At 42.9% G+C, this 25,253-nt stretch overlaps 3 protein-coding genes across 3 annotated transcripts in view; all 3 read left to right on the top strand.

Moving 5' to 3' along the window:
* ror2 (receptor tyrosine kinase-like orphan receptor 2) overlaps nt 1-7,069 on the top strand; it is a 23,238-nt gene extending 16,169 nt beyond the window's left edge. Inside the window, exons 5-9 of the mRNA XM_030353666.1 lie at nt 2,088-2,209; nt 2,638-2,952; nt 3,585-3,842; nt 4,262-4,467; nt 4,644-7,069. Coding sequence (XP_030209526.1) covers nt 2,088-2,209; nt 2,638-2,952; nt 3,585-3,842; nt 4,262-4,467; nt 4,644-6,074 — 2,332 coding nt within the window. The 3' untranslated portion in view covers nt 6,075-7,069. The remainder of the gene's footprint in view (nt 1-2,087; nt 2,210-2,637; nt 2,953-3,584; nt 3,843-4,261; nt 4,468-4,643) is intronic.
* A 1,434-nt stretch (nt 7,070-8,503) lies between these two features.
* nfil3 (nuclear factor, interleukin 3 regulated) lies at nt 8,504-12,795 on the top strand. The gene is made up of 2 exons (XM_030353665.1): nt 8,504-8,705; nt 11,129-12,795. Exon 2 carries the CDS (start codon nt 11,258-11,260, stop codon nt 12,581-12,583), a length of 1,326 nt encoding a protein of 441 aa, XP_030209525.1. The 5' UTR covers nt 8,504-8,705; nt 11,129-11,257; the 3' UTR covers nt 12,584-12,795.
* A 3,801-nt stretch (nt 12,796-16,596) lies between these two features.
* Nucleotides 16,597-23,508, top strand: auh (AU RNA binding protein/enoyl-CoA hydratase). Its single transcript, XM_030353664.1, has 10 exons — nt 16,597-17,051; nt 17,617-17,684; nt 17,819-17,906; nt 18,057-18,143; nt 18,376-18,468; nt 19,649-19,705; nt 20,349-20,536; nt 20,990-21,040; nt 21,694-21,741; nt 22,425-23,508. Exons 1-10 carry the CDS (start codon nt 16,841-16,843, stop codon nt 22,500-22,502), a joined length of 969 nt encoding a protein of 322 aa, XP_030209524.1. The 5' UTR covers nt 16,597-16,840; the 3' UTR covers nt 22,503-23,508.
* The last annotated feature ends 1,745 nt before the right edge of the window (nt 23,509-25,253 follow it).

The following is a 25,253-nucleotide window of genomic DNA, read 5'->3' as shown; positions in this document are numbered from 1 at the left end:
TTCCATTTTGACGCATTTAGCATGATCTGATCCGTGATTAACTCATTATATTTCATTTTCCAATAACATTTAATCATTCCAACCTCCGTTCCCTTTTCAAAGGCTATTTGCAAAATAATGAACTTAGGAAACAGTGCATTCCAATTTGTCAAATTTACTGGAAAATTCTACTTCTGGTCCGTCCTCTATTATTAGTCCGACCACATATCCCTTAACTACTCCATCATCAACCCTCCCTCCTGTTACAGTGGACAAAGTCTGCTGCACTAGTTAGCAAGCGAACCACTCTGCTGCTGCCTCTATCCCTTGTTCTTTCGTGAGGCCTGTGTTGGTCAGCTACAACAGCAGCCGCCATTTGATGACTGCTTTAAACGCCGCACTGCAGTGTAATTTCCCCTTTCTTCAAATCTTATCTTGGGTGAAATTCTCCCTATGACAAATCTAAGCTGGAGCAAAAATTACTCCCAGATGTTATTACTGCCTGTGTGGGGGGGGGGCCGGGGGACTTAAGCATTGACAGCTGTCTTTGACAACATCCCGGCAGAATGTGCACAGCGCAGCCAGTTGCCCATGGGATGCACTGTTACTGTGTGTACTCCCCAGAGAACCAGAAGGACATGCAACGGTATATATAACCTGCGTGAGGCATCTTGTTTAGCTATCAATCAATTGGAGCTGATTGATTTGAGCAGTCCACTTCTGATTTGTTCTGCTCACGTACAGGTTGCAATGTTCTTCTCGGTTACGTCGTACAGTCCAGTCTGGATGAAGCCACTGCTCAGTGTCCCTCGGCTATGACGTTTTTTTTTTCTCCTAATGGCTTGTTTGAAGTTCACCACGAGTGATTAAGTCCGAGGCTCGTCAGTTACATCCACGAGACCAATTTCTTAAGAAGATTTCGCTATCAGACATGAAAGACTTTTCTTATCGTCTTTTTTTTTTGCGGCTCACACAATTACAAATGTTGTACGTGCAGCTTTGTGTGAAACAGAAATGTGTGCAGAGATTTTACTTTGAAGTATTCATGATGAGTAGGCCTAATAAAAGTAAGGGACTACATAACACAGGGTCTGTGTTTTAGGCCTGTTTAGATTCCAGTGATATCACATATGAACCAGTGCTCCGAGTTCCTGTAAACACAAGATAAATCTTTCAAACATAGTCATACGAATGTTTCTTTTAACCTTACCTCCCACCTCGTCTGTGAGGCCTACCCAGTCACCTCCACCACTCATCAATGTTACAACGTCGTTGGACGCACATTGAGGAGATTGAAGTTTATTTGGTTTACGTTGTGCACTAAATCTCACAGTTTCAAGGCAGGGAAGGTCAAAAAAGGGTGGTGGCGCAGTTAAATTATCCATTTAAAATAATGGTGTATTATGCTGTGTGTATGGCTTTGTCTGAAAGCACCAGAGTCTAAAAAGCCCTGCCTGACCTTGATTCAGACAGCCAGCAGGGGCTAACTACGAGTTCAAAAGGCCAAAGTGTTTACATAACTAAGAGTCTAACAAGTCAAAATGCTGTGTTCGTTTGCAGTTATGTTGCTTAGAGCAATGATCTTATTCCCATCCCTCAAACTAAAGTTTTGTTTTTAATGATTCACCGCACCAGAAGGGGGCGCTTGTGAGACTCAGATGGAAACAAAGGCTGCTGTATGAATAACCACAATTCTTGTCGCCCTGGCTTGGCCAAAGTAAACGTTTCAACATGATTATCAACACATAGATGTAACATAAATATTTAACTATGTGAGTCAGAGCCTACAACTGGTTTTAAGATAACATATTCAATAGTTTTAAGTAGCAACCCTCTAACTCTCTACTCTCTACTCTCTACTTATTTAAAAAAAACAGTTTCAGACACACATTACATGAATATAAATATTCTAGTGATAAACAGCAGTTATTTTAATCAATACATGGCTATCTTTTGCAAATAGATCATCGATTTAAGCAAGAAGAGATAGGTTGAGGTAATTAATTAAAAACACAGAGGGCCAGCTTTGTAATTATGAAAACTATGAAAAAGAAGATCTGAACGTGATGCATTGTCCACTCTTAACAGTCTTTCATGTTTATTTTCAGAACACCCGCGAAAGGCTTCTGTCAGCCGTACCGGGGCATCGCTTGCGCTCGCTTCATCGGAAACCAGAGCATCTATGTTGAGTCTCTGCAGATGCAGGGGGAAAGCGAGAACCGCATCACAGGTAAGAAACTGTTATAACTGATATAGCAGCGGTTTAACTTTGGTCATTTAGTGAGTTATAAAAATAAGACAAAAAGAGAATAAGATTTGAACAAAAAACATCCTAGTCTTTGAACTCAAAGTTGCACATCCTTCACATTGCTTATGATTATGTTTTTAACTACCCCACATTTTAATTATCCTAACGTGATAACTCCCAACCGACCTTACCAGGGTACTTTTGATTGATTTCCTATACGGGTGGTCTTCCACCCTAATGTTTGTGTGTGAACTCCATGCTTCCGTAGCTTTAAGGAGTGTCTACCAAACATTTGTTCACACTGCGACGTCCCAACCACAGCTGCAAGTCCTCCGTTATACTCTGTACCCTCAACTCAATGCCAACCGGGCTTCATGTAATCTCCTCACTCATCCCCCCCCCCCCCACAGCGGCCTTCACAATGATCGGGACGTCCACCCACCTGTCGGACGACTGCTCCCAGTTCGCCATCCCGTCCTTCTGCCACTACGTGTTCCCCCTGTGCGACGAGGAGGCGCGGGGCCCCCACCGGAGGCAGCTGTGTCGGGACGAGTGCGAGGCCCTGGAGGACGACCTGTGCCACGCCGAGTACACCATCGCCCGCTCCAACCCCATGATCCTCATGCAGCTGGAGCTGCCCAGCTGCCACCTGCTGCCCCCGCCCGCCTCCCCGGACGCCGCCTCCTGCATGAGGATCGGGGTGCCCGCCGAGAGCCTGAACCCCAGTAGGTTGGAGCGTCCGACTGACTCGTTAGGCCCCCCCCTGGTGGCGGCGGCGTTTTGAATGTCTCGCTCTGTGTAGATCGGGATTTGGTCAAATAGAGAAAACGTCTGTGAGATTGCGATTCAAAGACCTTGTTTAGGCTAGTGTTTCTCTCTCTCTCTCTCTCTCTCTCTCTCTCTCTCTCTCTCTCTCTCTCTCTCTCTCTCTCTCTCTCTCTCTCTCTCTCTCTTTCTGAAAAACATGTTTTATTAAAAAGAAACACGTTGAGCAGCGAAAACGCCTCGATTTGCTGCAAGAGAGGTTCAAAACGCCAGTGTACGCTAATCGCAAATTAGCACTGTGTATACTCTGCCTCAGCAGAGAGAGAATTATCAATATCTGACACTTTATGAGTGATTGAATTATGAAAAGGACAAGACAAACACACACTTACTTACTCCATTATGAAATCTTGAATTGACACAAACCAGTCAACAGTATGGATCTATGTTGCCCTTTCAATTTCAGACCAAGACAATTAATCTCGTCAATGTCTTGTCTAATTCCTACTGTGTGTGGCTGCGCTATTCATCCAAAGCCCAAAACGTTTCAGTGTTTCGACCCATTTCTAAAACTGAATCCTCCGTTTTCCAGACTCTCCCCCGGACCACAGCTGCTACAACGGCAGCGGGGCCCAGTACAAAGGCACGCTCAGCGTCACCAAATCAGGATACCTGTGCCAGCCGTGGGGTACCCACTACCCCCACAAGCACCACCTGTCGCCCACAGAGTACCCCGAGCTCCGGGGGGGCCACAACTTCTGCCGTAACCCCGGGGGTCAGATGCAGGGCCCCTGGTGCTTCACGCTGGACCCCCAGGTCCGGGTGGACCTCTGTGAGATCTACCCCTGCAGTAAGTCACTCTGCTGGGTCAGGGGCCGACGTCCCTGCTTCACGATGCTGCCTCTGTCGTGACCGAGTTTGAATGTTGTTCTTACGTGTGTGTTTGATTATGATATTGTCTTGAACATTGATAGAGAGCTGATAAGTCATTTTTGGTATGCTTTCCTCATTAATGCTTTTAGGTGTTTTGTGAAAAGGCAAATGCAAATGATCCAGTCCCTTATACTGTCTTTTTCTCAGTTTATGATAAGTATTTTTTGCAATAAAGGTTAATAAAAGTTGATCAGCATCAGATTTTAACCCATTACACCACAACATTGTTGAATACTTGATTGGTACTTGTATTGCAGCTCTCTCAGAGAGACTCAACACATTCCCCCCCCCAGAGATTCAACCCATCCAACACCTCCTCTCTCTCTCTCTCCACAGAGCCCCCAGACAACCTGAAGAAGGAGATCCTGTACATCCTGATCCCCAGTATCGCCCTCCCGCTGGTGATCGCCTGCCTCTTCTTCCTGTTCTGCATGTGCCGCAACAAGCAGAAGGGGAACACGGACACGCCTCCTCGCCGCCAGCTCGCCGCCTCCCCCAGCCAGGACATGGAGCTGCCTCTGCTCAACCAGCAGAAACACCACGTAAGTCCTCCGTCGTGGCCTGGATCTCACCTCCAGGTCTCCAGCTAGCGATGACCTCAACCTGGGTCTTGAAATGTCTCACGCTCCCACCTTGCTCCCTTCACACTAAATAAATGAAACGGTTGCTAGTGAAAACTGTAGGCTGACCTATCTCCTTGCTTTTGATTGGACGGCAGCCGACGAGGGAGATCAGCATGTCCACCCTGCACTTCATGGAGGACCTGGGCGAGGACCGTTTCGGGAAGATGTACAAGGGCCACCTGTACGGCGCGGCCCACGGCGAGCAGAGCCAGGTGGTGGCCATCAAGACGCTCAAGGACAAGGCCGACGCCGCGCTCTGCGAGGAGTTCCGGCAGGAGGGCGTGCTGCGCGCGCGCCTGCAGCACCACAACGTCCTGTGCCTCCTGGGCGTGGTCACCAAGGAGCAGCCCGTGAGCATGGTGTTCGGCTACTCGGGCCGTGGCGACCTGCACGAGTTCCTGGTGGTGCACTCGCCCCACTCCGACGTGGGCGGCTCCGACGACGACCGCACCGTCAAGTCCACGCTGGAGCAGGCCGACTTCCTGCACATCGTGACCCAGATCGCCGCCGGCATGGAGTACCTCTCCAACCACCAGGTGGTCCACAAAGACCTGGCCGCCCGCAACATCCTGGTGTGCGACAAGCTCAACGTCAAGATCCAGGATCTGGGCCTGTCCCGGGACGTGTACTCGGCCGACTACTACAACCTCTTCGGCTCCAACTCCTTCCCCGTCCGCTGGATGTCCCCGGAGGCCATCATGTACGGGAAGTTCTCCACCGACTCGGACATCTGGTCGTTTGGCGTGGTGCTGTGGGAGATCTTCAGCTACGGCCTTCAGCCGTACTGCGGCTACGCCAACCAGGACGTGGTCGAGATGGTGCAGGGCCGGCAGTTCCTGGCCTGTCCCGACGACTGCCCGGCCGGGACCTACACCCTGATGCTGGACTGCTGGAGCGAGTTCCCCACCAGCCGGCCCCGCTTCAAGAACATCCACGCGCGCCTGCGGACCTGGGAGAGCGCGTCCAGCTACAACAGCTCGGCTCAGACGGCCAGCACCAGCAACACCACTCAGACCAGCTCCCTGAGCACCAGCCCCGTGAGCAACGTTAGCATGGGCACGGCGAACGCGTCGCGCTACGCCAGCCCCAAGAAAAGCTTGCCCCCCTACCCCCATCCTCAGTTCATGCCCATGAAGGGTCAGATGCATCGGCCGATGATGCCCCAACAGATCTACATTCCCGTGAACGGGTATCCGCCCATGCAAGCCTATCCGTATATGCAAAACTTCTACCCCATGCAGATTCCGATGCCGATGGCTCATCAACAGATGCATCACCCGACTCCGCTGGTGGCCAAGGCTGGGTCTCATCATAGTGGCAGCGGATCCACTTCCACAGGCTACGTCACCACACTGCCCTCCAGCAGCGGTGGGGCAGAGCGGGCAGCTGCTTTTAACGATTCCAAGGCCAGCGATGAAGACTTGGCTGACGGGTCGTCTCAGAAAGAGGGGGACCAGAATGCAGAGTTTCAGCCAGTTCCGGAAACAGAATTGCTTGGCGACAATGAGGCGGTACAAGAGGATTAGATAGTGTGGAACTCTGAACACGCCTAGGGCGAGTTGCCTCTGGAACACGGAACAAACCTAGAGCTGAGGAAATCTCTGAATGAACATAAGAAATATACAGATGAATGCTTTTTGAATGTTTTGGAGATACTCTTTTGCCATCACTGATGTATTTAATGCAAATTGTGTCTCAGGTGTGAATCTGTAAAATACCAGTGTTAAACATTGCAGAATGAATCTTAATATTCTTTCCCATAGAGAGAAGAGGAAAGAAATCCCGATTCATTATGGAGACAATCATGGACCTTATCATTAGTATGTGGCACCGCTGTGTAATACTAATCAATCAAATAGGGATTCAAGATGTTTGGGTTCGCCGATTTGACAGTGTTTTTATTGTACTGTTGTTGTTTTGTTAAAACATTGTTTGATAAAAAAAAACACTAGCCAACATTAAGTTAACATGTGGTAGAATGTATTGCATATAGAGGTTTTGTAAAGGCGCACAACTTCACATTGTTTGTATTATTGTTATTTTTAAGGAGTTTACTTGTTTAATTGACGTTATCTCTAAATATACCTCAGTGTAACAACTATAGACCAGATAATAATGGGAGTAAGATTCCCATTAGAAAAATTCCATTGATTTATTCCATTATCTGCCTATATTTTCTACTCTGAGTAGTAGCTGGAGGTTATTCTTTACAATCAAACGTTTCATGTCCTATTGTACACATTTGTAATTTATGTAATTAGTTTTGGAGCTTTGTTTGCTTACGATATCTTTTTCTTGTTTTACCACGATGTCATTGCCACCAGATATTAGCCTAAATAACATACTCTATAATCAACCATGGGGTATACAGTACAATTCATTTCCTAAAAGACATTGATGTGTTTTATAATGGAGAAATAAAATATGCAACATTACCAGATATCATTACTTGTCGATCAAATGTGTTTCATTGTTTTCATTTATTTATCAATTTTACTAAATAAAACTATGGACAATTTGAGTCGTATGCTCTAGTCATCTAGTTAAATGATGCTGTCATTTGTTAAATGCACCGTAATTGCATACTGATCTTCTACATCTTTTGACACTCCATATGGATTATACTTGCTGAAACTGTACTATACATTTGCCTATATGTATAGTGCCATTGATTGCACGTGGCCTTTTCCCTTTGTCTTAATTGTTTGGATGATTTAATTAGTGTGATAGGGTAGCCTACCTATAGCAAGACTATAATAGGAATATACCTTTTGTTGGGGCGATTTCAATGTATTCCTGTCTATATGTTGTTTTCTGGACGTGTTTGTTTACAATTTACTAGCTACTGGTAATTGCTACATGAAGTGATGCTACTATCATATCACTGGTCTTTCTGGTTCAGGCGGCCAGCCACGACGGACATTCATGCCTCTCTGCATACTGGCCATCCTAGGTCTCTGAGCACGCCGTCTGTTTAAGCTGGTTAATGGCATATTGATGAAGAACACCCAGCCTCAACACCATAATGGCCAAAGGGTGAGAAGTGGACTCAGAATAACATTGAATGCCAGTCACACAGGCTCTATAAATGCAGCTGCATTAGGTACCGTGAATGCGTAAACATCAAGGTTAAGGTTGTTGTTGTAAATAGTTCCCAAATAAAAATCAGGACTAGCACTCACTTTAAGGACAATTTCTTGGGTACTTCACACAATTGGCTTGGCAACTATATGCCCATCTGATCATTGATTATGGCTTCTGCAACAGATTTTGACTTATTTGGATTACTTTGTTTGATTTTGTGTGTTTTTATTTGTTGATTGGGCTTTTCTTTTCAAGTAACGGTTCGTGTATAGGTTTTACTCACATTTTCGAGGTACATTTGAACCAGAGAACATATGACCATATCGCGCAAATTCAATGAAAGCCAATATTATAGGTAATTCCCCAAATGGGCAGTAGATGGTGTAAGTGTCCTCAAAATGACATGTTCAATATATACGTTTGGACAATGCGATGTGCTATGGAATAATTTGGTCTAGTTTACAAAGTATAACAACTAGCTTAACTTAAGGAATTGTTGATAATTCATTTCATTATGGAACTTATGCGAATAGCATTATAGCATACCATACATTCCAGCGAATAATTTGGGGGGCTCAGAAATCAAGAACATATTTTTTAATGTTGGAATGAATTAGCGGAATAAATGTTACTTTAATGAAATGTTAAATCTTCAGTATTTAACACACACACACACACACACACACACACACACACACACACACACACACACACACACACACACACACACACACACACACACACACACACACACACACACACACACACACACACACACACACACACACACACACACACACACACACACACACACACACACACTTACGGTGCGTTTTAATTGGCTGCGGAGCCTGTCAGTAAGCACGCTGTCGAACACACTTAACCACTGACCTACTAACACAAATCTACGTGCCCTTCGACTGGATGAGGCAAGGGATACAAGGAAGTGAGTCCATATTGATAGGGAAATACGCTGAGCATTGTTGCCTGGTTAATGGGAATATGCTGCTTATTCACGCATAACACGAGGCGCAACAGAAGAACACAACCTCCGGGCCGATGCCAATAATAAGGTAGCCTACTTTTCTTTCGTAGTAGGGTCACAACGTGTGCCAGCAATGCTTAACCACACGACATTGTATTAGGCTACTGGTAATAGTACGTGTTTATAACAAATCTCAACGATGTATACGGAGCTTTTGTAGGATTATAATAGTTGAAATGTACTTATGCATCCTATTTATTTACCTTTTAGATTACGTTTGGGATTCGGGTTGCTCGGTATTTAGCCTACGACAAACCCGAACCTAACCCCGGTTGTTTTAAAGTTATTGTCTGCTAGGTGTAAGCATTGAGCTGGGATAATAGGGCCGATTGTGTAATTAAAAAAAAAATCTTCAACAGTGTGACGTTATGCTGATCGAGGGTCTCGCGGTTATAACACACGGCGCGATATCAATGGGCGTATCGGCGACATATGCGTGCATTGAAAGCCGGGACATAGATCCAGTACTGTACTATGTCATGCAACTCAGCGTACACATACTCTTTTTGACCCTCCCTGTATTCTTTTGTTAGAATACAAAGCTGATCGCAACCCAAAAAGGCACTAAATGTATCTTAATACCGCTTTCAAACTAAGCAATTTTATTGCTTAGATGTGACTATACATCGATCGTGTTATAGCCTACCACTCTTTCTCATACCACCCTTTTCATGATCAGTCGGTGGAGACCGAGGGGGGGACGGAGTTGTGTAACCCCTACCACACGATGAAGGAATTTGGGGGCGACATGACATGCCTCTTTCGTCTCCGTCATGTCATGTTGACCCCAAATTCCTTCATCCAAGAGAAAAGCTGAGCCAGACTTAAGAGAGTTTCAACTGGAAAAAGAAGTAGCCGCTTGTACGGCAGCATGGACCGACAAGCGGCTTCTTCTTGGACCAGTTATTCTAGTCTGGCTCAAGACACTTGTGTTTTAAGTGTTGCATCTGCGGCTTCTTTGATGTTATTACTAGATTCATACACAAGCACGTGGTCCTCACCTAGGCTTATATGTAGGTCTGTGGAGTAGGAATAGGCTATTTTTTTTTATCGACGTAGACTCGGGATTACCATCCCAAACCCCGTATTCGACCCGCATAAAACAAATTCGAAATATCACAAAGATATAAGGTAGGCCTATATGTGGTTGTTTTGACATTGCGGCCCGGGATGAATGTTTGTACTTGTGGACGGCCACGTGTTGTGTATGATTATGACTATTCCTTTGTTCCCTCGCTGTCTGGAGCAATGGGATCTGCCAACTAGGACTGCCATTTTGGCATACAGCTTGTCTAATTTTCCAACTCTGCCGCCGCAAATACGTTGTTTATGACAGTTTTGTTGAGGTTCAGTGCCCGAAAATATTATAAATGTAAGAATGATGGATCAAGGTTTTCATTATATTATATTGAACACATTTAACGGTCACAGAATGTTTCTATTGAGTTGGGTTAATCATTTGTGACAGCTTCTATTTTGGCGCAACAATGACACCTTTCAAACCGACCTTATTTTGAAGTTGTGTTGGATAAAGTTGGGCCAAAATTGTGTTTTGTTTACAGTTTCCTGTTGTCATTAAAACAACTTTATGTTACACAGTATTTAACCAGTAGGCTTTATTAAATTCTTGAATCTAACAGGAAATCTTGTAAGTTGTTATGTAATCTTAACTGTATAGTTACTTTGTCCTGGGCATACTGAAAGGTCAATAATATGTTAAAATAAACAACAACTAAACATGAATTGAAACTAGTTAAGAAATAACGGGCCTCTATTTGTGTTGTATTTGAGTGGATAAAAATAGCCTTGTGATTGAGTAACGACAGCCTGCTTTAAATAATAGGACACTCAAGGTTTTCACACGAGATAACGAGCAAAAGACAGTTGACCAAACTATCCATTTCTTTACTTCTGTCCTTGAAACAAAATAAATAATGAAATACATGTTAAAATAAGAAAATATTTAATGAAATGCTATTCAAGCAATTCCATCCGATTTACACATTGAATAACCTCTCGACTGGTACTGTGCCATTTATGTTTATGCATTTACATTTCTTAGAAAAAGTATTCATGACTTTCCTCATTTGATTCAGCTATTATTACAGTAACACTAAGCAACATCAGTTAGTTAATTGTTACAACTATTAATATTATGATGCCATATCTTTATGTTGTGGATAATAGCCACACCATTTCTAACAAATTCAACACAAATAATAGCTCATATTATACCACCTTTTTATTTTTATACCAAATTACTTTGACAATATTATATTTATGTAGCTTGTCTCAGGCCGGGGGAGACGGAAAAATTGTTTCTGTAAAATATAAATCACAGAAATACCACGTCTGGTAGAATGACATCCTTTACTATGCGTTAACCAGGCTACGATTTAACAATATTGAACTAAAATATTACAACTTTTTCTTTCCTTTTCTTCCACATAGGTTTTGAACTTGCTCGGCCGTCTCACCCATGGTCGTCACCACTTCATAAACATGTACATTACGTCCCACCATTAAGAGATGATCAGTGAAGGGATTCATTCTTATTGACCGCAACAACAGTGTAACACCATGCAAACATTCAAGGAAGAACCAGGCCAAAGAGACTTGATGGGCCAGAACAACTCGGGTTCGCAATTCAAGACCCAGAGCTCCTGTCGTCGGAAAAGGGAGTTCATCCCCGACGAGAAGAAGGACAACGTCTACTGGGAGAGACGGCGCAAAAACAACGAAGCGGCCAAGCGCTCGCGGGAGAAACGGCGCATGAACGACGTGGTGTTGGAAACAAAATTGATGGCACTCGGCGAGGAAAACGCTACCCTGAAAGCAGAATTGCTGTCCTTGAAGCTTAAATTTGGTCTTTTGAGCTCAGAGGCTTACACTCAGGAAATGCATAAAGTTTCTCAGTGCACTGCTGTGCTGTACCGGGATTTTGTTACACCCAGCTTAGGTCAAGACCCTAACCCCCAGGTTATAGAGGAGCCCCTACACCTGGGCAACAGCTACATATCAGTCATCAAACACTCACCCCACATCACACACGCCGAAACCACTCAGGGCAGTTTTAACATTAACTGCAGGACAGCAGAGGTTATCAAAAAGGAACCGTCAGATACTGGGCGCTACGCACAAGAAAGGGCTAGTCCGTATGACCTATACAGGAACTGCCTATCCAGTCCACTGGCCAGTGCGTACTCTCAATCTCCGTCCCTCCTGCAGATCAATATGTCCTCCAGCAACTCCCCGATAAGCTCTGACGACGGGGTACTGAGCAAGCTGTCTGACATGGAGGATGAGCAGCAGGTCCCCAAAGGGCCCGGGCAGGCTTCAGGCGCCCCTCCTGGCGTCATCGTCTCCACACTCAAAGTGCCGGATCAGAGCGGTTCTTCTGCCTTGCCTCATAAGCTTCGGCTTAAGGCCAGAGGCCTCCAAATCAAAGCAGAGGCCACAGACCCTCAATACCCGGAGTCCCTCCCAAAGTCTACCCTTCTTCACACTGACGTTCTGCACAGAGAGGCGAGGAAAACAACTCAGGGTTCTGGAATAGAGTACAGTCAATCTTCTCTAAGTCCTCCTCTGTCTGTGCAGGTGAATAACATTCAAGACTGGCCCCTAGGCTCAGAGGAATGGCCTCAGCCGGGCAAAGAAAGGTTGTGTGAGAGCTACAAGGAGGACAGCAGGATCAATCCTGACCAAAACTCCAGTCAAGTTATTGCAAATGTAAAAGACTCTGCTCATGCCCCTATTGACTCAGAAAACACGTTTTCTAGGCAGGGATTTTCCGACCTGTCTGTGAATTTTGCCTCTCTGAAAAGACTAATTACAACAAAGTGTCAAGTCTCAGTCATAGAGTCTACTCCAATTTCTACTTTTGCCACTGGACACTCCTCCAAATGAGCTCTGTATGATTTCAAAATACCGATGTTCCACTGTGCTAACTGCTGCAGGGTTTGGGTGATTGATGTAAAGTTTTCAAATAAATAAGCCGTTGCACTTGTAAATAGACATATCTTTCCTGGTTAAGTCAATTTGTAGCCTAGCAGTCATGCTTTCCTCAAAGTTTGTTTGTCAAGGTTTTTTCTTTAGGAATAAATGTCTTCACAAAACCACTGAAGTCTGTGATTTGAACACCTAGGCTCCATATGCTTATAGCTTATTTATATAGAATGTTATAAATAATGGCCCAGCTAGTTTGAAGTTACTATAAAACAATACTGGTAATATGCATAGATCAATGAAGCATTTACAGAAGTACAACTTCTATATTCTTCCGCAACGTTTTGAATTCACTTTAGGATGGTTAAGACGCAGTTATGTTCAGTGGATGTTTGAAAGTAATTTGGGAAATATCGCAATTGTGGGCCACCCTATTCTACCACCAGATGTCAGAGTTATTAGTCATCAACAAACAATCAAAATTGGCCCTGCCCCGTGTCACAGTGACATAAGAAGTGGGAGTATCAAACGAAATGTATGATGCATAGATAAGCCCACCAGTTGGTACAGTCCAATGGGTAGGCTGGTAGACTGATCTGTTCAAGAAATGTCTGGGTGAACATTTACACAGGCTAATTACAGTCACAGCTTGTGGATAAATAGTGCCCCTTTAAGTAAGTGCGTGTGTCCTATAATTGGACACCTCTGTGATTAGCCTGCTTGACCTTTTATAAATTATGTGTAATCTGGTCTGAACTGGGGAACTACAAAAACTGATATACCAAAGCAAATTAGGTTCTTGTGAAAAAGAAGTGGGTTCTGAAAATCTTTAATTTGACATACGTTTATTAGTCATGGTAACGATTTTCAAGGGATTCTAAGTCCTGCATTAAATAATATCATGCATGGAGAGTGTAATTTAAAGTTATAAAAACCGAATATTTCAGTTCAGTTCTCGTTCTTGATTCGGGTAACAGTTTGTACTTTATTTGGGTAATAGAAGCAATGGCTCTGGGTGGAATCCTGTGCCGTGTTCCGATATCCATACTTCCATGAGTACACTTAAACAAAGTAAACTATCCGCACTCACTAAGTGCGCTAATTTTTAGATGTCACTGAACGTTTACATGCACAGTTTAGTCAGATTAAGGCCATAGTTCGATTATGCTCCTCTATCGGACAACTGCAATTGTCTGAGTATACATGGCGGTGAGAAAATCGATTCATTGGCCGAAGCATTTCTTTCCCCGGTACGATAGGTGGCGCTGTGCCCATTTCAACTAATGGTAATAGAGCCACCGGTTGACCTCTTTACGTCACTAGCAACAACAAACCGTGACCGTCGCAGCATTCGAGAAAGATGTTTTCAGTAGACAGCTGTTAGCTCACTTCGGGTCCATGTCATTTCTCCTACGCTCCATTGTTTCGACCTCTCGGTCGTATGCGGACTCCTCCGGCGGCGGAGCAGCAGTCGAGTCCGCATACGACCGAGAGGACGGAACAATGGAGCGTCGGAGAAATGGACCCGAAGTGAACTGACAGCTGTCCCGCATACAGCAACAATCCCTTTCTCCTCTATGTCGCTTTTCAATAATGGTGTTCAGAGAGTCAAAGCCAAAGTTCCCCTACCCCAATTCCTTCTCCACCATGACCGAGATAACCCTCACTACGAGTCTTTACGTGTTGCTGAAGTAGGTTAGAGAGTCGGAGAACCTGACGCAGTCTTGGTAAGATTCATCATTTCCGAGAATATCCCTGTCAGTTCGGCCGCGGCGCAATGAATGAATAAAGATCGTAAAAAAACATTTATTTTAACAGATGTGCCTGAAGTTACTACTTTTTAGGGATGTGCATTTCTGGCCAAAATACTACTCGATATTCGCTGAGAAGTATTCGAATAATATTCGAAAATTTGTCAATCAAGAACCTCCCACGCACGCACGCACCTCGGATACACGCACACACAATGACACAAGGAGAGGCTTTTATGATTTGCATGAAATCAATCTGTTTATTTCAACAACTGCGCCATCAACATTCAACATCAAAAATATTTAAACGTGGGCTTAGGCAGATAGACCTACATGCGCCGAAAACCAATCGCTATTTATTTATTTATTTATTTTACTGAACACAGCCTCTGTCACGTTAAAATTGTACCGGGGGCGAAAATTGTACCGGCCTACGTCATCGTTTGTTTACATCCTGACAACCTGACAACCTGCCCGGCAACAGACGACGCGATGCAGAAAACATGTTTCCAAACGACGAAATAACATAATACAGATAGCGGATCGCTATCTGTATTATGATAGATAGCGATAACACTTGTTTTTACTTTATATTTGTATTGTATTTAATTGTTTAATCAAAACAATAAAAAAAAAAAACCGGGAAACAGACGATCGCGTCAAATGACGCGTCAAATCACGTAGGAAGGTTCTTGAACATTCTAGACTATGAAACCTGCTTAAAACACTCAGTTTACTAGCTAAATTCGATTAAACAATTCAATACAATACAAATATAAAGTAAAAACAAGTGTTATCTAGCGATCCGTTATCTGTATTATGTTTCAAGAACCCTCCTACGTCATTTGACGCGATCGCCCGTTTCGCGGGCAAAACATTTGTCATTTGACGCGATCGCCCGTTTTGCGGGCAATTTTTTTTATTGTTTCGATTAAACAATTAAATACAATACAAATATAAAGTAAAAACAAGTGTTATCGCTATCTATCATAATACAGATAGCGATCCGCTATCTGTATTATGTTATTTCGTCGTTTGGAAACATGTTTTCTGCATCGCGTCGTCTGTTGCCGGGCAGGTTGTCAGGATGTAAACAAACGATGACGTAGGCCGGTACAATTTTCGCCCCCGGTACAATTTTAACGTGACACCTTCATGACGGTGAACTGAACGAAACGGGCGATCGCGTCAAATGACGACAGATAACGGATCGCTAGATAACACTTGTTTTTACTTTATATTTGTATTGTATTGAATTGTTTAATTGAATTTAGCTAGTAAACTGAGTGTTTTAGGCAGGTTTCATAGTCTAGAATGTTCAAGAACCTTCCTACGTGATTTGACGCGATCGCCCGTTTTGCGGGCAAATTATTTTATTGTTTCGATTAAACAATTAAATACAATACAAATATAAAGTAAAAACAAGTGTTATCGCTATCTATCATAATACAGATAGCGATCCGCTATCTGTATTATGTTATTTCGTCGTTTGGAAACATGTTTTCTGCATCGCGTCGTCTGTTGCCGGGCAGGTTGTCAGGTTGTCAGGATGTAAACAAACGATGACGTAGGCCGGTACAATTTTCGCCCCCGGTACAATTTTAACGTGACACCGCCGCAGCATTCGAGAAAGATGTTTTCAGTAGACAGCTGTTAGCTCCTCCCCCGCTTTGAACGGTGAACTCTTTACGCCTAGCAGCTATAAAAACTATAAAAACTACAAAATTACTCTATTAATGCAGGCTATGTGGAAAATGCGCCGACTTTGGCTCAGCCTGGCTCCGCCCTTTTCCGCTACGTAGCTAACATGGCTGCCGTTGAATACGAAAAGTGTACATCGCCAGAGAATGTCTAATATGTACAGTAATGTACTGAATAACAGTACGCAAAAATTAACATCGACGGAAAGTCCTCCGATTGTGATTCAGCTTCAGATGCCATCAAGAGGGGTCTCTGGTCGTAATCAGTCGCAAGTCCGTCCCTGACCAATAAGCATTCATTAGCAGAATCCTAGCGTGTACGGCCGTACACGCAAAAATCGAAGAAATCGAAAGGACATAAGAACTCATTAATTTGACTTTTGAACTATAATCTATATTGAACTTGCGGAATCTACAATAAAATTTAGCACCATTGACTCCCTTTCAATCTAGACTCGCCCGCGATCACCCCCAGTTGATTTCTGATGGAACTACAACCAAGATCGGTAAAATGGGAAGTGACCAGGGTCTTCGGCTCTGACATCGCCACACACTTCCCGATTTTACCATTTTGAGAACACCATCCTGGTCCTTTCAGTACACTTATTTTCGCCCGATCTGAATTGGAACGCCCTAGGTACTCAAACATAGGCTAGTAAGTACGGATAGTATGGATATTGGATCACAGCAATGGTATGTATATCACGTGACCAAATAAGCGTCACTCGGTTCAAAGTTGAAAGTCAAAACTGCACTGCATTGACAGTATGGCGGTGCTCGGGGGGAACAGAATGGTCCTGCAAGCATTACGCTTTCAAACGGGGGATTTAAGATATTTTCGTAGAGCAGGGGCTTACGCAAACTCATTTCATGTTGCTGTTCCGGCTAATGCATCGGTCGGCCGGGGATCCACGCGTCAGTACAGCGCCGAAGCAAAAGATGAGCTGCGTGTTAAATATTTAGATGGAGACGATTCAGGTAAACTGTGTGTGTGTGTGTGTGTGTGTGTGTGTGTGTGTGTGTGTGTGTGTGTGTGTGTGTGTGTGTGTGTGTGTGTGTGTGTGTGTGTGTGTGTGTGTGTGTGTGTGTGTCTGTGTGTGTGTGTGTGTGTGTGTGTGTGTGTGTGTGTGTGTGTGTGACGTCTTGATCTGCAGCCTCTATAACTTAATAACTTGGTGCCACCAAGGGCATTGTTGTTGGGCTCCTCTCCAATGTACAGCTCCATAAAGTGCAGCTGCAGAAAAAATTGAATTTAAAGTTCACTTCGTGTTTTACATTCGAATTCATTAAAAATGGAGCCGAAGTGCAATGTCCTTTTAATGTTGATGCAATGAGCTGTTCAAAGATGTGTATCATTAAACAAAAGGGGGTACACGTAGACTTAAAGCATGCCATTGTGTGTTGACCTTTGGTCTACATAGCTCAGTTGCCATTAGTCGAAGCCTTGCTATCAAAGGGACTCTCGTATGGGAGTAAGGGTTATTATATAAGTTGCATGTGTTATTTTTAGTTGAACCTGCATTTGCTTATTGTTATCTTCCAGGTATTGTTGTTTTTGGAATCAACAGACCAAAATCCAAAAATGCTATTAGTAGAAACCTTGTGAAACTGGTACGTATTAATTTGGTAATACATTCAAATGCATTACCAATGCATTTTTATAAAATGTAAAACGTTGCATTTGTCTTAGATTTGTGACTACAGTCCACTTCACCCCTGTTATAACAATACATGTATTCTTTCAGTTGTCCGAGGCTGTGGATGATGTTAAAAAGAATAATAAAGTGCGAAGTGTCATCATATGCAGTTTAGTCCCTGGAATATTCTGTGCAGGTAACGATGCATCTCATTTGATAGAGTCAAACCTTTTGTTATTTGTTAAAATTAATGAACAAACTGCGTATACTTTATAGCTTAACTGGAGTAACACAGTTATAACACAGGCCTTTGCCAACACAGAGACTATGTCTTCTTTCCCTACAGGTGCAGACCTCAAAGAAAGGGCAAAAATGCATCAAAGTGAAGTCGGCCCGTTTGTGTCCAAGGCAAGAGCACTGATAACAGAACTCGGTAGGTGTGTTCACTCAGGAGTTGCTTAACAATACAACTATATGAAGCATGATCTTATCCAAATGTTTAAAATACCTCGATAGTAAATAAAAGGTTCAATTGTATAATTCTACTACATGATGCAGGCAAGGTTTCTCAATCATATTTCTCCATCTCATCTTTATCCAGACTGCTGTGGAGAAACGATTTTATTTTGGCACTCATTCTCCTTTAATATTTTTTTCTATTGTAGGCAATCTGCCAATGCCAACCATTGCGGCAATCGATGGAGCTGCATTGGGCGGGGGGTTGGAGATGGCTCTGTCTTGTGACATCAGAGTTTCATGTGAGTAGCTCTCAAAACTAAGTTTCAGGGGAAGTTGTTGATTAAGCTTTTTGAAATGATTTTCAAACATTTCTCAGAACCCAAGCAAAGGAAGCATCTGCAAAATAAAGACCATGTCATGAGAAAATGCCATAGACTTATCTTCTTAGAATACTTAAACAAAAACTTAAGCAAGCAAATGGACCACAAAAAGTCAAAAGACTGAGGGGGAGTAGGAGAAAGGAAGGGAGAAATAAGAGTCACTGCTGTGGCCATGTTAAAGGACCGAGAAAACAGATATGTTGTTGTTCTCCATACAAGGGAAAGACATTGGTGCCTTACTGACTTCTTTGTAGGAGGGGGCTGGGATCAGTGCAAAGAGAGGAATAGGATAATATTCTTATCACCCTTGTTGTAACAGGGAAGAGGTTTGATCAGCATCGATTTTTGTCATATTATTAAGAGAATAATAATAATAATACATTTTATTTATAATGCACTTTATATTCAAGAATCTCAAAGTGCTTCAGAGAAAAAAATACCAAAAAACTATCAAAAAGGGGGAACCTCAAAGAAAGTTTAGCTAAATGCTCTTTTAAAGAGATGGGTTTTGAGGTTCCGTTTAAAAAGAGCTGTAGTCTGTGGAGCCCTCAGGTGGTCAGGGAGGGCGTTCCATAGTCTAGGGGCAGCAGCAGAAAAGGCCCGATCACCCATGGTGCACAGCTTCGTATGTCGGGTTTGGAGGGTGTGAGTGGATCCTGAACGGAGTGTACGTGAGTTTGTCGGCGGGGTGAGGAGTTCCTGAAGGTAGAGGGGGGCAAGTCCGTGAAGGCACTGGTGGGTGAGGAGGGAGACCTTGTACTCAATTCTGAGTGAGACAGGGAGCCAGTGCAGTGAGTTCAGGATGGGGGTGATGTGGTCATGCTTGCGCACCCTCATCAGGACCCTGGCAGCACTGTTTTGAATGTAATGGAGCCTCTGGATGCTCTTGCCAGGGATCCCAATGAGGAGTGCATTGCAGTAGTCCAACCTGGACTACTTCGAGAAGAACATATTAGTTATATTATATTTATTTATAATATTGTATAATGTGTTTGATTTCTCATTTTATTTCCTCATTACCTTTTGTGAATTATTTAAAGATTGTAATCTGATGGTGATTGCGTGACAGACCTTAATTATGACTTTGTCATTTCTGCAGCTAATAATGCAAAAATGGGTCTAGTGGAGGCCAAACTTGCCATCATTCCTGGCGCAGGTGAGGCTATATTTCTCTTTCATTGGCCGTTGCACAACATCCCTCAAGCGTAGACTGCCTCCCCTTCTCATCTACTCCAACAATAATTAATGAGCACTCTAATTGCGAGTGTGCATTTGATTAAATATTTCTCCTGTGTGAAAACATGGGCACTCTAGACTTGAGTATAAACAATTGTGTAAAAGAGATATCACTGTGCCATTATTTCTTGCAAGGCAACACATCCTTGTGTCTGTCACTAGGCCTTGTGTAATACTTTATGTTGCTAGGGAATCGCTACTTGTGTTTTCGCAATGCAGTAAATCCCCTTACATTTCAGCCAATGACATCAGAAAAGGATTTTGAGATTGCGGTGCTAAGAGGGATGTTTTCTCCGTCTACACAGACAGGAAGTATTGCACGAGAGACGTATGCAAACCATTCGAAAACCCTCTCCTGAGGTTCCGTCTCCAGCAGGGCTCTCTCGTCCAATTGCCGCTACTTATAGGCGGGCTCTGACGGGTTGTGCGCACGTCGGATCCATATTTGTTGTCCACGGCGTTTGAATCCGTGTTAACCCCATGCAAACAGGGCCCCTTATTTTCAGCCGACAACTCGCCTACCGAAAGCCACCGTTCTAGTAGCGACTGCGTGTTTCCCGCAGGTGGTACGCAGCGTCTGCCCAGGTGCATCGGCGTGTCCCTCGCCAAGGAGCTCATCTTCGCGGCCCGCGTGGTGGACGGGCTGGAGGCCTGCCGCCTGGGCCTGGTCAACCACTCTGTGGAGCAGAACCCCAGTGGGGACTCGGCCTACCTGCGGGCCCTCGCGCTGGCCCGGGAGTTCAACCCTCAGGTACTGTCACCTCCGTCACCCCGGCTACTCATTCAAACTGGACCTTCTGCGGGGATGCCCGTGAGAGAACGTTGGGTGATGGTGGGAATGATAGTGATGTTATTATTATGTTATCCACAAAGTGATCTGCCCGAGAGCTCTGCAATGATATGCTCAAATGTATAAATAAACACAGGCGCATGCACACAAAACGTTAGTCTGTAATATTGCCCCGATGTTAGTTGAGATCAAGGCAAGCTATGTTAAGTAGTGTAGCTCCCTAGTAGCACAAGGGACTTGTTTTTCAATGCAGAGGTCGAGTTGTAGATTGGTAGCTCAGGACATGGGCATTCTTCTGCAGTGTATTTAATGGAACAATGAACCTACATAGACTTGCTAGAGTAATTAACAACTGAACATCTTAATTTATTACCTTATAGAGTTAACCAATGTTTTCCTTGTTTTCCCTCAAAGGGGCCGATTGCAATAAGAATGGCAAAGTTGGCCATTAACCAGGGAATAGAGGTGAGTACCGCACGTACCGCTCTTACCTTTACTACACATCCTTATCTGACCCTATCAACTTAGTGTCATGGAGTTCTTTTAAGAGAACTGTTCACATCGAAAGCATTATGAATCAAAGTATTGGGGAATAAAGTGTGTGTTGGCATGTGGCCCAATCTATCTATTTCTTTATTACACAAATAAAAGGGAAAAAAAAACGTAACTTAAAATGTGGGATGATTACATTTAAATTATACTAGAAATACTTATTGGCTGTCTGTAGTTCTGTCTGTGAAAACTAGTAGTCATCATAACACAAACATTTCCAGCACTCTCTATAAAATCGCACACTTTGTGTAAAGGGTGAGCCAAGAGTATTATTAGCTTCCTGTTGATCACGAGCAGAGGTACACTTCCAGTAAGCCAGAGAGCTGTATTGCTGATTTGTGTAGTAGTAGTAGTAGTAATTGATTTGGGATCATCATATTTCTTCCTATACCTCCAGTGTTATGGCTTACAATAGTGAGGCGGAAAGGAAACCAAACCTTGCACATGCACGTCATCCTCCGTGCACACCAATCTGCCTCACTCTCTCGGCACACAGTAAAATACGATTTAGGTCCTATCGGTTTTCTTTAGGAAGAGGATTGAACTCTCCTTGTCTCTTTTACTAGGTGGATTTATCTACAGGACTGGCCATTGAAGAGGCATGCTATTCCCAGGTATTTGCAGCATGAGTCATTGTTTTGGTTATTTACTACCCAGTACACACGTTCTTCACTCCTAGACTAACCAAAAACACTTGTGTTGGCCTTGTGAGTCACAAGTAGGAAATATTACGATATTTCTTTGAAAAATAATTAAAAAGAGTAGAAAAAACAGACGGAGGTGAAAAGCATGAGGCCATGCCAAACAAAACAAAAAAATATGCACATGAATACAAATATCGTGCAATTACCAAACTGATCTGCTGGAGGGCTTGACAGTGAAAAGCTAAAATTGTTAAATTAATAAATATAAAATAATAAAACCATGCTATTATTATTTTTCAATGTATCAGTGCATCGCACCTTTCAAAGCAGAAGCAGGTAGAAGCACTCCCACATAATTATTATGTGTATATAATTAATAAATATACACCGGGATTAATAAAGTATATAATATATCTATCTATCTATCTATCTATCTATCTATCTATCTATCTATCTATCTATAAATAATGGCCAATCTGACATTGTACTGTTAGGCTGTTTTTGTTTCATCAACAATTCTTGTGCCAAAAGAAGTATCCATATTATTATTACGCCATGAATGGATAACCCAACCTCGCCAACTACTCTAATCTTGCATCGTATTTTAAAAAGCTCATGTTTTGAATGCTAATATATAAATGTGTTTTTTCAAGGTGATCCCAACAAAAGACAGACTGGAAGGTCTGGCTGCCTTCAGGGAGAAGCGAATTCCCAACTTCAAGGGGGAATAAACCCGACATAGCCTTCAACACTGTCCAGCCGTCCCTCGACTGCTTCTGTGATGGTTTATAGACACATGTTCAGTGCAGTCTACTAATGCAAATGTGAATACGATTATCAAGTTTGTTCTGAATCAACGATCTAGGGAGTACCCTTAACAAGCCTCAGGCTGGGGGTTTGACATGCATATTTTTTATTAAACCTATTGTGGGAACCACAGTAACGGTTGCTGAAAATCAATATGGTGATCAATCATCTGGTGATATGTTGCATAAATAATGAAGACTACACGCAGCCAAATTGGGGCAAATTAAATATTGGGTAACCTCTATTAGATATAGTTTATGATGATATTTTTTGCATTTGCATCGTACACGTATATAGCCAAGTGTGAAATCAGTTATCATATTCAGTAGAACTAGAAGTCTAATCTTTTTCTTCATATTTAATTTGGGTTTCCAAAAAAAATGGTCTCAACTAATAATTCATGAATGTATGCACCATCAGTTAGAAAATTTACGAACGACCGTTAGTAAATAAAGACATCATCTATATGAAATAGTATTGCTGCCCCATTTGTCTCAGCATTTTTTACTAAAATTTGAACTCATTTGAAACAAATTTAGATATCATACATGCCATGTAATTCCAGGCAATCAGATCAGTTTGAGGGGCCCCATTTGACCACTGCTTGTTTACCATCTTGAGGTCACACGTGTCCGAACGGCTGGCAGGAAGTAACTGATGGACTGCATCAAATGATAGGTGTCAGTCATCTGTCAATCTCTGTGGACACACCGATGTGTGATGCCACAATAGGACAGTTTGGAACCTCTTGCATTGCTACTGGACATGACACCTGGTAGTAAAATGGGGCCCACTTCGAAGTCAACGCTCACGTTATGGCTGATACAGTAAACGGCATGTACCTGTATTCTGCATCCTACCCAATAACCAAAATCATATGCGTGACTTTGTTATTTCCAATAATGTATATTAAATATATTAGAATGTAAATATTTGATGTCCAGTTTTTGAAATTCCATTTGAATGTCAACAACGGATCAGATGTTGGCCACAGGAGAATAGTTTCAACATAAAAACAACAAACAGAGCTAGACAGTCTTCACTAGAGAGGAAATGCCAATGTAGCTCCTGAATGCCAAACATGGCAATGTTATGGGCCCCTCGTCACAAGTTATTTGCTTGTTTTGACCGCTGTGTCTCCAACTCTGACCATGTCATTTTTTATCTCAGATTAAGTAAAATGATTATTTTAATACATATTTATATCAGGGCTCCAAATCACGATTATTTTCACACTTGATTAATCTGATGATAATTTAATTATTAATTATTAAGAAACCATGGAGAATTTCATAACATTATTGTTTGGACAGAGCTAAGACTAAGTTATCCCAGTATCACAGCAACATAATATATTTCACGGTTTTGTAGAATATATATATATACGTATATATCCATGTTATGTAGGCACTTATGTGACTGGCATTAATGATAAAAAAGCTTAGAGCTTTCTGTACACGGTCAAGGAATGAGTAGGTTTAGACTAGTTTTCTTTACCAATCTTCTATATCAGAATATTCAATTGATACACAAAAAACAGGTAAACTTATGTCCCAATAAACTTAATTCAGAATAATGTATATAAGGTAAGTTGTATCTAAGTATATAACACTATTTCACATCTCGGATAAGATAAAAAGCATTTGAGATCTGGCTGTTGTCACAGTTACAACATAGGTGAATATGTTGTAACGAACATAGGTTTATATGTCAGTGTGTAAGTATATGAGCTTGATCAACATTAAATGGATGAGCCTTTGATCTTTAATAAAAAAAAATTGAAAATCTGAGAAATGATGTATACATCATGCATTGAATGAAAGATTGAGCACTATTAATCTAAATCTTATACTAATCTTCTCAAATCGTCAACCTCTCTTCTCCACATTTCCTAAAAGGCCACACGGGTATGAAAACAGCAGTTGCAGCAGCTAGACCACCTAGCCCATGTGGAGGAGTTTATCTTCTAACCCAAGGAATACAAAAATAGACCTGAGCAACAGGTGGTTTACCGACGCAGTCCAACCTTCTGCGGGGATAGCCAAAGTCGTTACGCCTGTGCTCAAAACCTGTCTGTCTGCCCCTGACTGTTGAGGCCTCAATGAGGAGACAGTGGCATGCCTGGCCTGTGGCTTTCGGCTGTTTGTAGGCCGTTGTGGCTTTTCACTGTGCAAGCCCTTAGATATTGGGTGCACATCCCCACTGTGGCTGCTCTGCTTCCGGCAGATGTCCCATCGCCCAGCCGAGGACTTTACCACCACAAGTGAAGGTTGCGTAAAGCGGGGTTCCGCAACCCTTCTTGGGACCGACTCCCTGGTAGGGAAAGGGGCTGAGGCATGTCCAGCATCCATTCTACCACACGCTAGTCCTGCGCCACACCTTCTGCGAAGGTGAGGTTACTATAGGGCAGGCAGGCTTGAAACGTGTCGCTCTTCCCAACGTTACTGTTTTTGAGAGCTTTTAAGCTCTTGTTTTTGCTTTTCAAGTTGGCCTTCATCACACTGACAATTTGCTTTTGAATGGATATTCTGACCAGGCATAATGGCCGTTCCACAGGTCTCTGCCGGTTAACCTGTTTATCTTATAGGCCTGGATGATGTTCCATTGTGTAACATTTTTATCCTGGCAGATTTGTTGATGAAAACAAGCAGCAGTTCTGAGTTCTGAGATATATC

This window comes from Gadus morhua, chromosome 4 (assembly GCF_902167405.1).
Source record: "Gadus morhua chromosome 4, gadMor3.0, whole genome shotgun sequence".
NCBI classification, from domain to species: Eukaryota; Metazoa; Chordata; class Actinopteri; order Gadiformes; family Gadidae; genus Gadus; species Gadus morhua.
This window is presented reverse-complemented; position numbering and strand designations above follow the sequence as displayed.

Bases quoted from the DNA above. Each gene is read 5' to 3' on its own strand.
- nfil3 (XM_030353665.1), top strand. From the start codon at position 11,258: ATGCAAACATTCAAGGAAGAACCAGGCCAAAGAGACTTGATGGGCCAG.
- auh (XM_030353664.1), top strand. From the start codon at position 16,841: ATGGCGGTGCTCGGGGGGAACAGAATGGTCCTGCAAGCATTACGCTTT. The intron at 19,706-20,348 runs GTGAGGCTATAT...TGTTTCCCGCAG, and splicing joins TGCCATCATTCCTGGCGCAG to GTGGTACGCAGCGTCTGCCC. The intron at 21,041-21,693 runs GTGAGTACCGCA...CTCTTTTACTAG, and splicing joins CCATTAACCAGGGAATAGAG to GTGGATTTATCTACAGGACT.